We start from the raw sequence: 13,653 nt of genomic DNA on the forward strand, positions 1-13,653 counted from the left end.
TTTTTTTTTTTTTTTTTTTTTTTTTTTTTTTTTTTTTTTTTTTTTTTTTTACTTTTTCTTTTAAAATTAAATTACTATTTATCTAATATTTTTTTAATTATGTGTTCCGTAACATTTTCCTTTATTTTAAACTGTCGCCCGTTGGTTGGGAGGAGAACAAAACACCATTGACAAGGGTGTGGAAACCTTCCCTGCGTTTTAAAGTCTTGAGGGGAAGTCCAAAAAAGGGCAATATCTACTAGCGGTGGATCTGGGCCGTTACAAATGGTATTAGAGCCAGACACCAGACTGGGTGCCAGCGATGAGGCTGTTCTTCGTAGGGGGGTAGACACGAGGCGGTGTGCCAGTAAAGATGTTGGGCCTTGAAGGGGGGTGAGGTTGTTCTCCAAAAGGGGTAGACACGAGGCAGTGTGCCAGTAAGAATGTTGGGCCCTGAAAAGGGTGGATTGTGATGTCCCATATTGGTGAAGGAGGAGAACAAAACACCCGAATAGACGCGTTTTAAAGCTCGAGAGGGAAAACCCAAAGAAGACAATATCTGCCGTGGATCTGGGTCGTTACATGATTTTTGTAAATAATTTAAAAGGTAAGTAACGAATTATGAGTATAAATAATATTTATATGTTTAATTTTTTTTAAAAATAAAATAGTTATACAAGTATTTTATAATTTAGTATTTAATTAATTATTTTTAGAGTAAAAAAGAAAAGGAAAATAAAAAAATAAAAAAGAGTAAAGTAGGGTTAGTGAAAGCTCAAATTGGTGGGTATCCAATGCCGACGTCGGTGCGGTGACATCACGCGCTTCTTTTTCACCCTCCAATTTTGAAACACATTGCATGTCACCTACTTCATTTTTTTTAATAATTTTTTTTTTGTTTTTTTTCCGCTATGTCTCGATGAAGATCGAAATGTTCGATATTTTTTAGTTTAACAATACGTGAAGATAACTGAATTTGAACGTCCACCCCGAGTTGACACATTTGATATTTAGGTTCACTGAACTCATTTATATCCGAGTGCATATAGGTTAAAAAAATCTTTTGGACTAACCCGAAATTTAGTGATCTGAACAACCCAAACACAATTCACAGCCCGACCCTCTACGTTGTAACCCTATTCTAGGGTTGGTCTCGGTTGACCTGACCAAAAAAATTTCAACCCGCAAGACCTACATTTTTCAAATTTAAAAAAAATTCAACCTAACTAAAAAAAAAATCTAACTAATTTGTTATCTCTTATAAATTTTCACGATATTTTAAAATGACTAAAATACCCTTACACTATTATCGATCATAGCTGGCATTGATGATGGTCGACAGTTTCCAACACCACTACGGTAACGGCTCGACAACCTTCGACGACAAACAATCTTCAATAATCCTTCTAGCTATGGTCGACCAATCGTAATATTTTAAATATTTAAGTAAAAAATATTTTAATTATAGAAGAAACAAAAATAAAAGACTTAAATTTAAAAGGTATTTTGGCTCTATATTTGGTGTGTTGGCACTTTCTTTAATTGCGTTTTGTGTCATTTGTTGACCAACCACATTGATTCTCTTATGTTAGGGTGTCTTTTGGCTTCACTCCTCATTTTCCATTTTAAATATATTTAAATAATAATAATTTTTATTATTTATTGCCCAAACCCCACTTTAATTATTAAATTACTTCATTAATCCCAAAAATTTAGAGCCTAAATAAATTAAATTAAAAAAACAACTCATTTAATTAAATATGGAGATAAAAAAAATAATTTTTTAACAACTAATTTCATATATTTATTATTTTAAATAAATATATATATATATATATATATATATATATATATATTTAAAATAATAAATATATGAAATTAGTTGTTAAAAATATATTAAATTACTTCATTAATCCCACAAATTTAGAGCCTAAATACATTAAATTAAAAAATAACTTTTTTTTTTACAACTAATTTCATATATTTATTATTTTAAAGAAATAAATATTTATTTATTTATTTAAGTTGTAATGTATTATTTATTACATAGTTTGGTAGGTTGGTAGGTTTTAATTACAAAATCGTCCTTCATTTGTATATTTTTCGTAGTCAAATGTTTAATAAAATTACCAAAAAGAAAAAATAAGTCAATGAAGGACTTGGAAATAAATATAAATAATAAATTAATAATAGTAAAAAAAATATAATAATTCTAAAAATAACTTGGAATAAACTATTTTTTTGGTATTTTTTTTCAATTAAAGTAAGATTTTCACTTAAAAGGGTAATACTGTCAAAAGTTAATGCTAATTAAACTTAGGACTTTCATTTCTTAAATAATAATAATTAAAAATTATTATTATTATTATTATTATATTTTGGGGGCCTAACTTCCTCGCTGTCACACCGCTTGGTGACTGGCTCTGATACCATTTGTAACAGCTCAAATCCATTGCTAACAGATATTATTCGTTTTTGGCCTGTTACGTAGTGTCGACACCTTCACGATTTTAAAACGTGTATAGAGTTTGGAATGAGAAACGAAACATTTTTTATAATGGTGTGAAAATTTCTCCCTAATAGACGCGTTTTAAAATTTCAAAGAGAAGCTCGAGAGAGAAAGGCTAAAAAGGATAATATTTGTTAGCGGTGTGATTGGTTTGTTAAAAATATATGTAACGCATCGTAAGCATCGATATTTTCAAGCTTATAATTATTAAAAATATATTATTGACGTAATAAATACATTTATTTATTGTATTTAAGGAAAATGAGAAGAATAAAATAATAATTTCTATTTTTATTGTTTGATTTTAATATATGAAAGAGGTTAATGAAATATATGACCATTGAGTTGAATTACTACTAATTATTCCATTTTAAATATTTTGCAATTAATTTTTTCAATTTTTCTTATTTCATTTGACTTTTGGGTCAAAATTATAATAAATTAGGTGAACTAATCGATAAATATTTTAAATTATAAAAATAAATAATTTTAATTTTAATGGCCAGTGTTTAATATTAGTGAAAATATAAATAAAATGTTTATGTCAAATAGCAATTTAAATATATATTTTTATTGACAGAGAGACAAGAGACAGGTATCTCGAGGCACAACACGACTTACAAGCGAGACCTGAGACGAAAACATGAATTGGAGTCGGAGGATCCATTTAATTAGAAGAGTGACGATCTGGGAGCGGATTCCCCATTGACAGAGAGACAAGAGATAGCTATCTCAAGGCACAACACGACCTACAGGCGAGACTTGGGATGGGAACCTAAATTGGAGTGAGAGGATTCAATTAATTAGCAGAGCGGATTCCCCACTGACAGGGAGACAAGAGACGGCTATCTCAAGGCACAACATGACTTACAAGCAAGATCGACAAGACATGAGATGGAAGCCTGATTGGGAGTTCGATGATCCAAGTAATTAGCAGAGCGACAACTCGGGAGCGGATTCTCCACCGACAGGGGGACAAGAGACGACTACCTCAAGGCACAACACGACCTACAAACAAGACCGACGAGATCTGAGATGAAAAAAAAAAAGGTATAAAGAAAGAAAAATTTAGATAAAATAATGAAAAGGCTAGTTTTCAAAATTTGAAAAAAAAGGCACATTTTTTTACAAATATATTTTAGAAAATTAACCTTTTTCCAAAGTATAAATATAATGGCCTACATTAAAGTTAGCAACTTTTTTGAGATCCCAAAAGTAACCTCACCTCCCAAAAAAAGAAAAATAAATAAATAAATAAATAAATAAAGAGGAATATTTGATGTGTTTAAATCGGTCTGAACAAACGCGAAAGCTCACCAAACAAGACGCACAAAAAACCTTCCCCGACCGACACGGCCCACGCGCCTCCGAGAGGCGCGTGGCCATGACAAACCCTCAATGTGGTCCATGGAAGCTTTTGGCTATTGGGCTGCCCGCTGCCCGTTCTTTGTACTGTAACGTAAAATTTAAGTTCCACTTGTCAACCTCTTGAAAAGATTTTAGGAAAATTTAAAAAAAAAAAAGAAAAAAAAAAGGCATTATGATTCCCACCGTCTGTTATTTAGGGTTTCTCTTTCGTCCAGCTCATCATTCCGTGACACGTGTACTGATCCCACTTGTCCTTCACCCATCGTATGTGACCAATTATTGTTTCGTTCGTATAAGACTGTTCATTTTTAATTTTTTAATTTTAATTTTAATTTCTGAATTTTATGCGGCTTTTTCTTTGGATGAGAAAGATGAGACCCTACAAGTTTTGTCTCAACTTTAATTTAAACTCAACTCTCCTTTTTTAGATCAAAATATGCTTTTCATCTCAAACTTTTTTTTTTCTTTTAAGATTATCGATCGATTTTTAACGAGAGTTTTGAATTTAGCGTTTATTGTCGAGAATTATTAATTTTTAAATGATGAGATATGTTTTATCGTTAGTTAACATTTACGTACACTAGTTCATCAAAGATATGGAAAGTTTTTAAAATAAAAAAGTTTACGACGTAACGAACACGTCAAAATATTTTTTCTTTCAGGCCATTTTTTAAGCGTATTCATATAATTCGATAGCCTGACAAACATAAACAACCTAACACAAACCATAAACGTTAGGTTGAGCTGACTTTTTTTTTTTTTTTTTTTTCGATTTCAAATAGGGTTATAATCCAACAAAACCCAATTTGTATGGTTATTCTGAAAATTAAGAATATTTTATTTTTGTAACAGTGATTTGTGGATAAATATGATTTTAAAAAAATAATTTTACAAAAATAACAACCCGACAACTCAACCCAATCTTTGAGTTTCGGATTGACTTGTGAGCTCTATTTGCATTGCTCGTGTCACCAATCCAACCAACCCCAATTTCAAATTGGTCAAAAAAATTTATCCAACTCGACGCGTGTACACTTATCTGCTAACTTAGCACTTGTATTTACTGTGTGCCAATTTGAGCATAGCTTAACCATTGTCATGGTTCAATTTTTACACCGTGCAATTATTTAACTAAAAATAAAAATAATTAGACATATACTTCTTATTTACCTGACAAATTTAAAATTTAAAATTTATTTATCTTATAAACGGTAGAATACCAAAACATAGTATTTTTACAAATTTTCTCGTATATATGTAACGGTACAAAATTATTGGTCAAAATTAAATTTATACGTTATCCATATTTATTGTATGATATGATATGTTGTCATTTTATATGTAACAAAATTGTTTTTTAGTTTGATTTTTAAATATGGATTTTTCTTTTTTTTCCAACAAAATTGAAAATTTGGTAAGTTCAAATTTAAATAAATAAAATAAATATTTATAACATTAAATATCAAACTATTAATTTGATCATTAAAATTTTAAATTATTGTACTGCAAAAAATTTATATTTGGTTGTTGGACTTTATAAAATTATATCTATTTAATTCATCTATAAAATATAAGGTTTATTGTAAATTATTAAGTTTATTTTTATTTTATTTTTATTTTATTGACAGAATATTTATATTTTAATGCTTAGTATTATTTAAATAGAAGTGTATATCGGTTAGATTATATTAATAACTAAAATTTTATAAAGTTCAAATACAAATTTTAAATATTTTTAAAAGTAGAGTAGAATTGGGTTGTAACGAGTTGTTCGGGTTGACTTAACCAAAAAACTGTTAACCCCCAAAACGAACCAAAATTTCGATTTTAAAAAAATTCAACACATCCCAAACCAGGAAAAAAAAATTCGGTTTGGGTTAGTTGGATTATCGGGTTCTAAGGTTTGACCAAAGACATTCAGCTGTAGATTAGAAATTGAAACAGTTTGACCCATGAAGTATATATATATATAACACAAAAAGATTAGAGGTTGGAATCTCTCTAACCTCACATATCATCGGTTAGCAGTGCGCTTGAGCTCCTACAAATGGTATCAGAATCAGACACCAGGGGCGAGGACACTGGGCCTTCAAGGGGGTGGATTGTGAGATCTTACCTCGTCTGGAGAGGAGAACGAGTATGGAAACCTCAGCTTAGTAGACGCGTTTTAAAACATTGAAGGAAAGCCGAGAAAGGAAATGTCTGGAAAGACAATACCTACAGGTTTGGACGGTTACAAATGTTAAACTAGAAAGCTCTAATGCAAAAATTTAAATGGGCTAAATTATTCGTGTCCTTTAAAAAATTTCATTTCTACCCTTCAAAGGATCAAAATTAACGTGGTTGACCGGTAGCTAATGATATTATCACGTACGCCCTTGTTTTTCTTAAAAATTATTTAAGGAGTATTTAAATAAAATTAATATGGAAGTTGAAGGATTATTTAAAAAAAAAAAAATAATAAAAATAAAAAAGGTAAAAAAGGAAGGGTAAAAAAGTGGAGAAGTTGGGAAGCAAAGGAGAGTCAGCTAAGAGAGAGTTAAAATTTATTCACCAACCTGTCTGAAACTTCTCGTCTCTCTCTCTGTTTACTGTATTCAAAGGCACGTCTTCCAAGTGATTTCCTAAATAAATACTCTTCCACGAAACAAACGCCTTTATCGCGTGTTCATCCATCCACTTTCCTTTCCTTTCCTTTCCTTTCATCTTCCCTTTTCCTCTGCACGAATCCTTTCCTTCAATCTTTCGATCTTTCCGCCATGTCCATGGACCTTGAATTTCCTGAAAATCTCCCTAAAATCCGCCTTCCTTTACAGGTTCGATCGCCTCCCAAGCCTTCCAATTCCATCAACATCCCTTCCTCCGTCTCCGATCACGACGGCGCCGACCTTGACCACCGCGGCTGCCGGACGCCGACCTCTGCTGAGCACAAGATTCCGAAGATCATCAGCTGTCCTGGAGCGCCGAGGAAGCCGAAGCGTCCTCCCGTACCTTGCAAGAGGAAGTTGACCATGGAGCTCAAATTCTTTGAGTTCGTGAATCAAGAAGAAGTCGATAATTTCTTCCGATCCGCTTACGATCTCGAAGCTTCTTCCACGGCGCCGTCGAAGAGGAGCTGCTGCCGGTCAGCCTGATAATCCAGATTGTCGGTTTGAGCCCTAAATTACTACACCGATTATAGAAAATCAATTTTTCTTTAATTCTTTTCTTTTCTTTTCTTTTTTTTCCTTTTCCTTTCTCTCCGATAGCGAGTCAGCTCTTGATGTGTATTATTATTACACGTACATACCACATGGAATCGAATCGAATCGAATGCAAGTCCTCTTTGCATCATCATCGGAGATAGATAATCGTATTTCCCGAAACAAACAGAACATTCCGCACATATAGCTCTTCTTCTCCCCCTAAAATTTCTCATCAATTTCCTGAAATTCTCTGCTTCTTTGATCGTTTCTGCAGATTTCTAAATTCTTGATCTGAAATTCCAAATCGAACTCATGTAAGTTACAAACCCTAACTATTTCGTATTCCTGTTGTATGAATGAATCCGATCCGTAGCTGCAATAATTGAGTATATAGAAATCATGAATTCGCTGCTGATGAATGAAATTACACGATCATGTTGATGATTTCTTCAATTCTGTTTTGCAATTGAGATGAAATTTCCTTCTGATCTGCAGATTTATACCCTGATTCTTTGTTCTTGTTGAGTAAACAACAACACGGCTTTGGAAATTCGTTTATATATCTATATATATTCTATCTCGATCAATTTGCAGATAGAGAGAGATGCAATTTCCAATTCCAATTTCAAACATCAGAAAGAGAGAGGGAGTTCTTGCCAAATTTTTTTAATTCTATCCCCAATTTCAAATTATAGAGAGAGAGAAAAATTGGGGGGAGTCGAAATTTTCAGAAAGAGAGAGAGAGAGAAAAAAAAAAAAGAAAAAAAGAGGGAGATGCCAAAATTTTGAATTTCCATGAATAATTTTTTAATTTTTAGATCAGCATTTTATTTTGTCCCATTGTAGGCCACAACTTTCCCCAGGCAAAAAAGGGGTAAATTTAATGTCTCAACATTATTTAATTTCAGTGCTTTAAAATCCTTTATTTATTTATATAGAATAAAAATTATAATATTGGTTTTATTTATTTATTTATTTATTTTCTTTAAATTATCATGAATAGTTCAATAGCACTTTTATTGTGCTATTTCAGCAAGTGGCTGTGCCTATCTTTTAGCTGACCAATTAAGTCAATATTATAAATCATTATTAATTGAACCCCACATTTATATTTTCAACACAAATTTATTTTCCATACCCTTATAAATTATTTTTTTATTTTCTATTTTTTTTTGCCTTATTTTTTCATATATGGTAATGCACATTCATTATTGTTTCATATGCAGACAAATAAATAATTAAATTGTGTAAAATTAAATTGTCTGATATGATTTTTAGACATAATATTCTTCATGACAACACATTTTAAGGTAATTAAATTAAATTAAATTAAATTAAAAAAGCATATCATCATCACTATTACCAAGTGCAAAGGAAAAAAAATGATGAAGGGAGTAATTTTATATTAAGGTTTTTACATAAATTAAATGAAAAAGAAATAATTTCAGGAAATTTGGAGCATAGGTTAGGTAAATTAATGAGGGACATAAATGAAAATGTGTAGCATATATAGATGATGATGGATTTAGAATAGGGAAGTTTACATTAATTGGTGTATGGTGGTGAAGCATATTAGAAGGGCATATTATTTTTGGGTTAAAGATGGATACATAATTAGTAGTGGTTGGATCCATATTTGATCATGTTTCTAGAACTTAATGTTGTCGAAAGAGGTTGGAAACTCAATTACCCACCATTTTTTTTCATGCTTTTCTCTCTCTACATTGCTCAATTATGAGTGAGTGAGAGTGAGAGTGAGAGAGAGGGAGCTTCATTTTGAAGCTATACTCATGATGTCTTCGTCTTGAAGGAACATTTAAAGATTAGACGGTTTTTTGTCTTTGAAATAGCAACCAATTTGAACATAGCTCGACTTGTTGAGATGTACATGCCTTCGGAACAGAGGGAACAGTGAACCCTAAACGTAGCTTAACTTGTTAAAAGATTACTAGCTCAAAAATAGAGATTTTTTTTTTTCCTTTCAAAACAGTAGCCAATTTGAGCCGAGCTCGACTTGTTGAGATATATGTATCTTTGGAGGAGAGGAAACAGTGAACCCTAAACATAATTTAACTTATTAAAAGATTACTAGCTCGGAACGAGAGATGTTTTTTTTTTTTTCTCTCAAAACAGTAGCCAATTTGAGCATAGTTCGACTTGTTGAGATATATGTACCTTTGAAAGAGAGGAAACAATGAACCCTAATCATAATTTAACTTATTAAAAGATTATTAGCTCAAAAAGAGCGATGTTTTTTTTTTTTTTGAACACAGCAACCAATTTAAGCATAGCTCGACTTGTTAAGATACATGTCTTCGAAAGAGAGGAAACAGTGAACATTAAACGTAGCTTAACTTATTAAAAGGTTACTAGCTCAGAAAGTGAGGTATTTTTTTTCTTCAGAACAACAACCAATTTGAGCATAGCTCGACTTGCTAAAATATATATACATTCGAAAGAGAGGAAACAGTGAACTCTAAAGATAGCTTTGGGTACATTTTACACTCAAATCTCCGATTAATTTTAAAAATTAATTTATATATTTAAGTAGACAATATTAGGTACGTTTTAGACGATTAGAGAGTCATAAAAGGGTGTTTTAGAGGTCTAAATTGAAATCCCGAGACTTTAGATTGTCCTTAGAAGTATGGCCTATTATAACTTTTTGGACCACTTAAAATGATATATTTTTTTTCTAGTGTTTTATTACAAGGTTGAAAGTGCTTTTCATGCCCTAAAAAAAAAAAAAAAAAAGTGTTATTCTAAAAAGTAATTTAAAAAATTAATTTCTTTTCAAAATAATTTTAATAATTTTTTTAAAAAATAATGATAAAAAGGAAGGTAGTTATAGAAAATTATTTAAATAAAAAAAAAGTAATTTTTTCAGAAAAAAAAAAAAATAAAAGGAGAAATGAGATCAATGATTGTGAGTTTGTCTTAATGCAAATCAGATTATTTTTTGTCCATTTCATCCAATTCCTTCTTCTTCTCCTTTCTCTTCCAAATAATCATTTCCCCCAAAATAAAAATAAAATAATAAATAATAATAAAATAAGAAGGAGAGAGAGAGGGTCTGAATGGAAAGGCCCAGCCCATATTGCAATTAGTGGGCTTGGGTGGTTTGGGCCCAGCCCATTACTGGCCCATTTCAACACATTCATTCAAAGGGTCCTCGGGTTCGGAGTTCGGAGATAGAGATTATATTCCTAGATATTCCTTGATATTCGAGTTATTCAAATGACCATCATCCTCTTATGAAAGATATCGAAGAATTTCTCGAGAATCCTATAAAATTCGTTCGTTGGAATTTTATATAGGTTTGAATTTCTATTGAGAAGTTCACGGAAGATTAGAAATTGTTGAAAAAAAAAATGAATCTATCTGCTAGCTAGAAAAGACGTGACCTAAATACGACGAAAATCGATACGATGCAAAGCATGCGGAATCGAGAAGGATATGTTTTCGTTTCGGTTTCACACGATACAAGGATTAACAAAGCTACATGATCAAAGACAAGCTCGATTTTAGATCAATTTTGAATCTATAAGTTAGTTAGCTGGTAAAGACATGCCCTAAATGCAACGAAAATTGATACGACATAAAGCATGCGGAATCAAATAGGTTACGTCTTGATTTCGGTTTCGGTTTTGGTTTCGCATGATACAAGGATTAGCAAAGCTACATGATCAATGACAAGCTTGATCTTAGATCAATTCTGAATCTATCGGCTAGTTGGGAAAGACATGTCCTAAATGCAACGAAAATCGATACGACACAAAGCACACAGAATCGAAAAGGATACGTTTCCGTTTCACATGATACAAGGATTAACAAAGCTATCAAACACGAGCTTGATCTTAGTTCAGTTTTGAATCTATCAGCTAGCTAGGAAAGACATGTCCTAAATGCAACGAAAATCGATACGACACAAAGCACACAGAATCGAAAAGGATACGTTTCCGTTTCACATGATACAAGGATTAACAAAGCTATCAAACACGAGCTTGATCTTAGTTCAGTTTTGAATCTATCAGCTAGCTAGGAAAGACATGTCCTAAATGCAACAAAAACCGATACGACAAGAAGCACACTGAATCCAAAAGGATACGTTTAGCTTTACACGATCAAAGACAAGCTCGATTTTAGTTCAATTATGAATCTATCAGCTAGCTAGGAAAGACATATCCTAAAAACAATGAAAACCTACACGACACGAAGCACGAGGAATCGAAAAGGATACATTTCAGGTTCGGTTTCGGTTTCACGTGATCCAAAGATTAGCAAAGCTACATGATCAAAGACACTTACTCTTGTATAAAGTTATGTTCTTTTCATGCTCCTAATAATGGCAGCAGCTATAATTAACTGCACTGTTAAAGTAAACACAATAATGGGATCAGATTTTACTTTTATCTTTTCAATGAATCATAATCTTTCTTTTTTTACTATTGAACTGCATCAAAGTACTTTAGTGACTTGAGAGATAGATATCAATCCCTGTGATGAACTAAGCTAGTGGGGTCTTCAAAGATTCAGCACAAACACAAGATGATATCAATGGCACTCAAAGTTGCTATCCCAGCAGGCAGCCGTGTCGAGAACTGATATCGAGTTTCGGTTGTTGGAGTATCAACTTCAATGGCTTTGTAACAGCCCAAGTCCACCGCTAACAGATATTGTCCGCTTTGGCCTGTTACATATAGCCGTCAGCCTCATGGTTTTAAAACGCGTCTGTTAGTATAACGGCTCAAGCCCACCGCTAGCAATATATTGTCCTCTTTGGGCTTTCCCTTTCGAGCTTCCCCTCAAGGTTTTTAAAACACGTCTGCTAGGGAAAGGTTTTCACACCTTTATAAAGAGTGTTTCGTTTTCCTCCCCAACCGATGTGGGATCTCACAATCCACCTCCCTTCAGGGCTCAGCGTCCGAGCGTCCTTACTGGCACACTGCCTTGTGTCTACCCCTTTCGGGGAACAACTTCCTCGTTGAAACATCACACGGTGTCTGGCTCTGATACTATTTGTAACGGCCCAAGCCCACTGCTAACACATATTGTCCTCTTTGGGTTTTTCCTTTCGGGCTTCTCCTCAAGGTTATTAAAACACGTATGTTAGGGAAATGTTTCCATACCCTTATAAAGGGTGTTTCGTTCTCCTTCCCAACCGTTATGGGTTCTCACAGTTAGGAAGAGGTTTCCACACTCTTATATTATGTTTCGTTCTCCTCTCCAATCAACATGGGATCTCACGGGCGTCATTGACGCGGTTGAAGTGACTAGTGACTAGTGAGTCATGAAGATCACTCAACTGTTGTCTGAATTGTATGAATGTTTTCACATTTCCTCTTCATTGATGGCATCTTTGGATTACAAAAGCGACATTCGTCGTAGCGAACGTTGCGAAAATGAACGACTCGATGCTGAAGAACAAGCTGAGGTTATCTTCAACAAGTTTATCCAGCTCAAGGATTTGTTTGAAGCATGTTTTACTACAGGAGTTGAGAGGCAGCTGCATATGGAATTCAGATATAATGATCCGAACGCCGTTATCGACAGCTTACGACACGAAAACATGCTGAAGGGCAGGGAGATCATAGGCTTGAAGCATTGTGCCAGTGAGACGTGTTTTAAAAACCTTGAGAGGAAACTTGAAAGGGAAACCCAAAGAGGACAATATCTGCTAGTGTGGGTTTGGACAATTACAAATGGTATCAGAGCCAGGCACCCGACAATGTGCTAATGAGGAAGTTGAGCCCCGAAGGGATGGACATAAGGTGGTGTGCCGGTAAGAACGCTAGGCACCGAAGGGGAAGGGAATGAGTGCCAGCGAGGACGTTGGGCTCCTAAGGGGGTGGATTGTGAAATCATATCGGTTGGAGGGGGGAACGAAACATTCTTTATAAGCCACACTCCCTAGAAGACGTGTTTTAAGAACCTTGAGCGAAAGCTCGTAAGGAAAAACCCAACGAGGACAATATATGCTAGCGGTGTGCTTGAGCTGTTACAAATGGTATCAGAGCCAGACACCAGGCGATATGCCAGCGAGGAGACTGAGTCCCGAAGGGGGTGGACATGAGGTGGTGTGCCAGTAAGGACGCTGGGCCCCGAAGAGGGGTAGATTGTAAAATTTCATATCGGTTAGAGAGGAAAACAAAACATTATTTATAAGGACGTGAGGTAAATAAGACAACCAGCTAAAAGGGAAAGTAAAAGTGGTTAGAGGAGGAGAAAGGAGTATTTCAAGAGAGTTCAAGTGCTTGAAAACCCGTTTCGGTAACGTTTCCGTTTTTCATTTCTGGTTTCTCGTTGACTCGGGGATAAGCTGGGCTAACCAATCAAGTAGGTCTTGTAACAACTTGATCGAGGCCTATATTACGTGAGGATAAATTGGCTAAAGAATCAAGTGGCTCTCGTACCAACGTGATCAAGGGCTATATTACAAAAGGGTACAAAAAGAACGTGTCAAGGTAGAAACGTGAATCAAATTTAGTAAACACGAACATTTTAAGTTACGAAATTTATCTCTAAATTTTTAGACGGCGGGGTATCATAAATATAAGAATTTCTTATATTACTATAATGGAATAAATCTAAAGAAAACCCACAAAATTTAAC

The 13,653-nt window shown here is 33.6% G+C and overlaps 1 protein-coding gene across 1 annotated transcript; it reads left to right on the forward strand.

The window, feature by feature from the left end:
- Positions 1 to 6,497: 6,497 nt before the first annotated feature.
- On the forward strand, positions 6,498 to 7,308 carry LOC111430821 (cyclin-dependent protein kinase inhibitor SMR1-like). Its single transcript, XM_023067241.1, has one exon. It carries the CDS (start codon positions 6,616 to 6,618, stop codon positions 6,988 to 6,990), a length of 375 nt encoding a protein of 124 aa, XP_022923009.1. The 5' UTR covers positions 6,498 to 6,615; the 3' UTR covers positions 6,991 to 7,308.
- The last annotated feature ends 6,345 nt before the right edge of the window (positions 7,309 to 13,653 follow it).

Source organism: Cucurbita moschata, unplaced genomic scaffold, assembly GCF_002738365.1.
Source record: "Cucurbita moschata cultivar Rifu unplaced genomic scaffold, Cmos_1.0 Cmo_Scf00002, whole genome shotgun sequence".
NCBI lineage: Eukaryota > Viridiplantae > Streptophyta > Magnoliopsida > Cucurbitales > Cucurbitaceae > Cucurbita > Cucurbita moschata.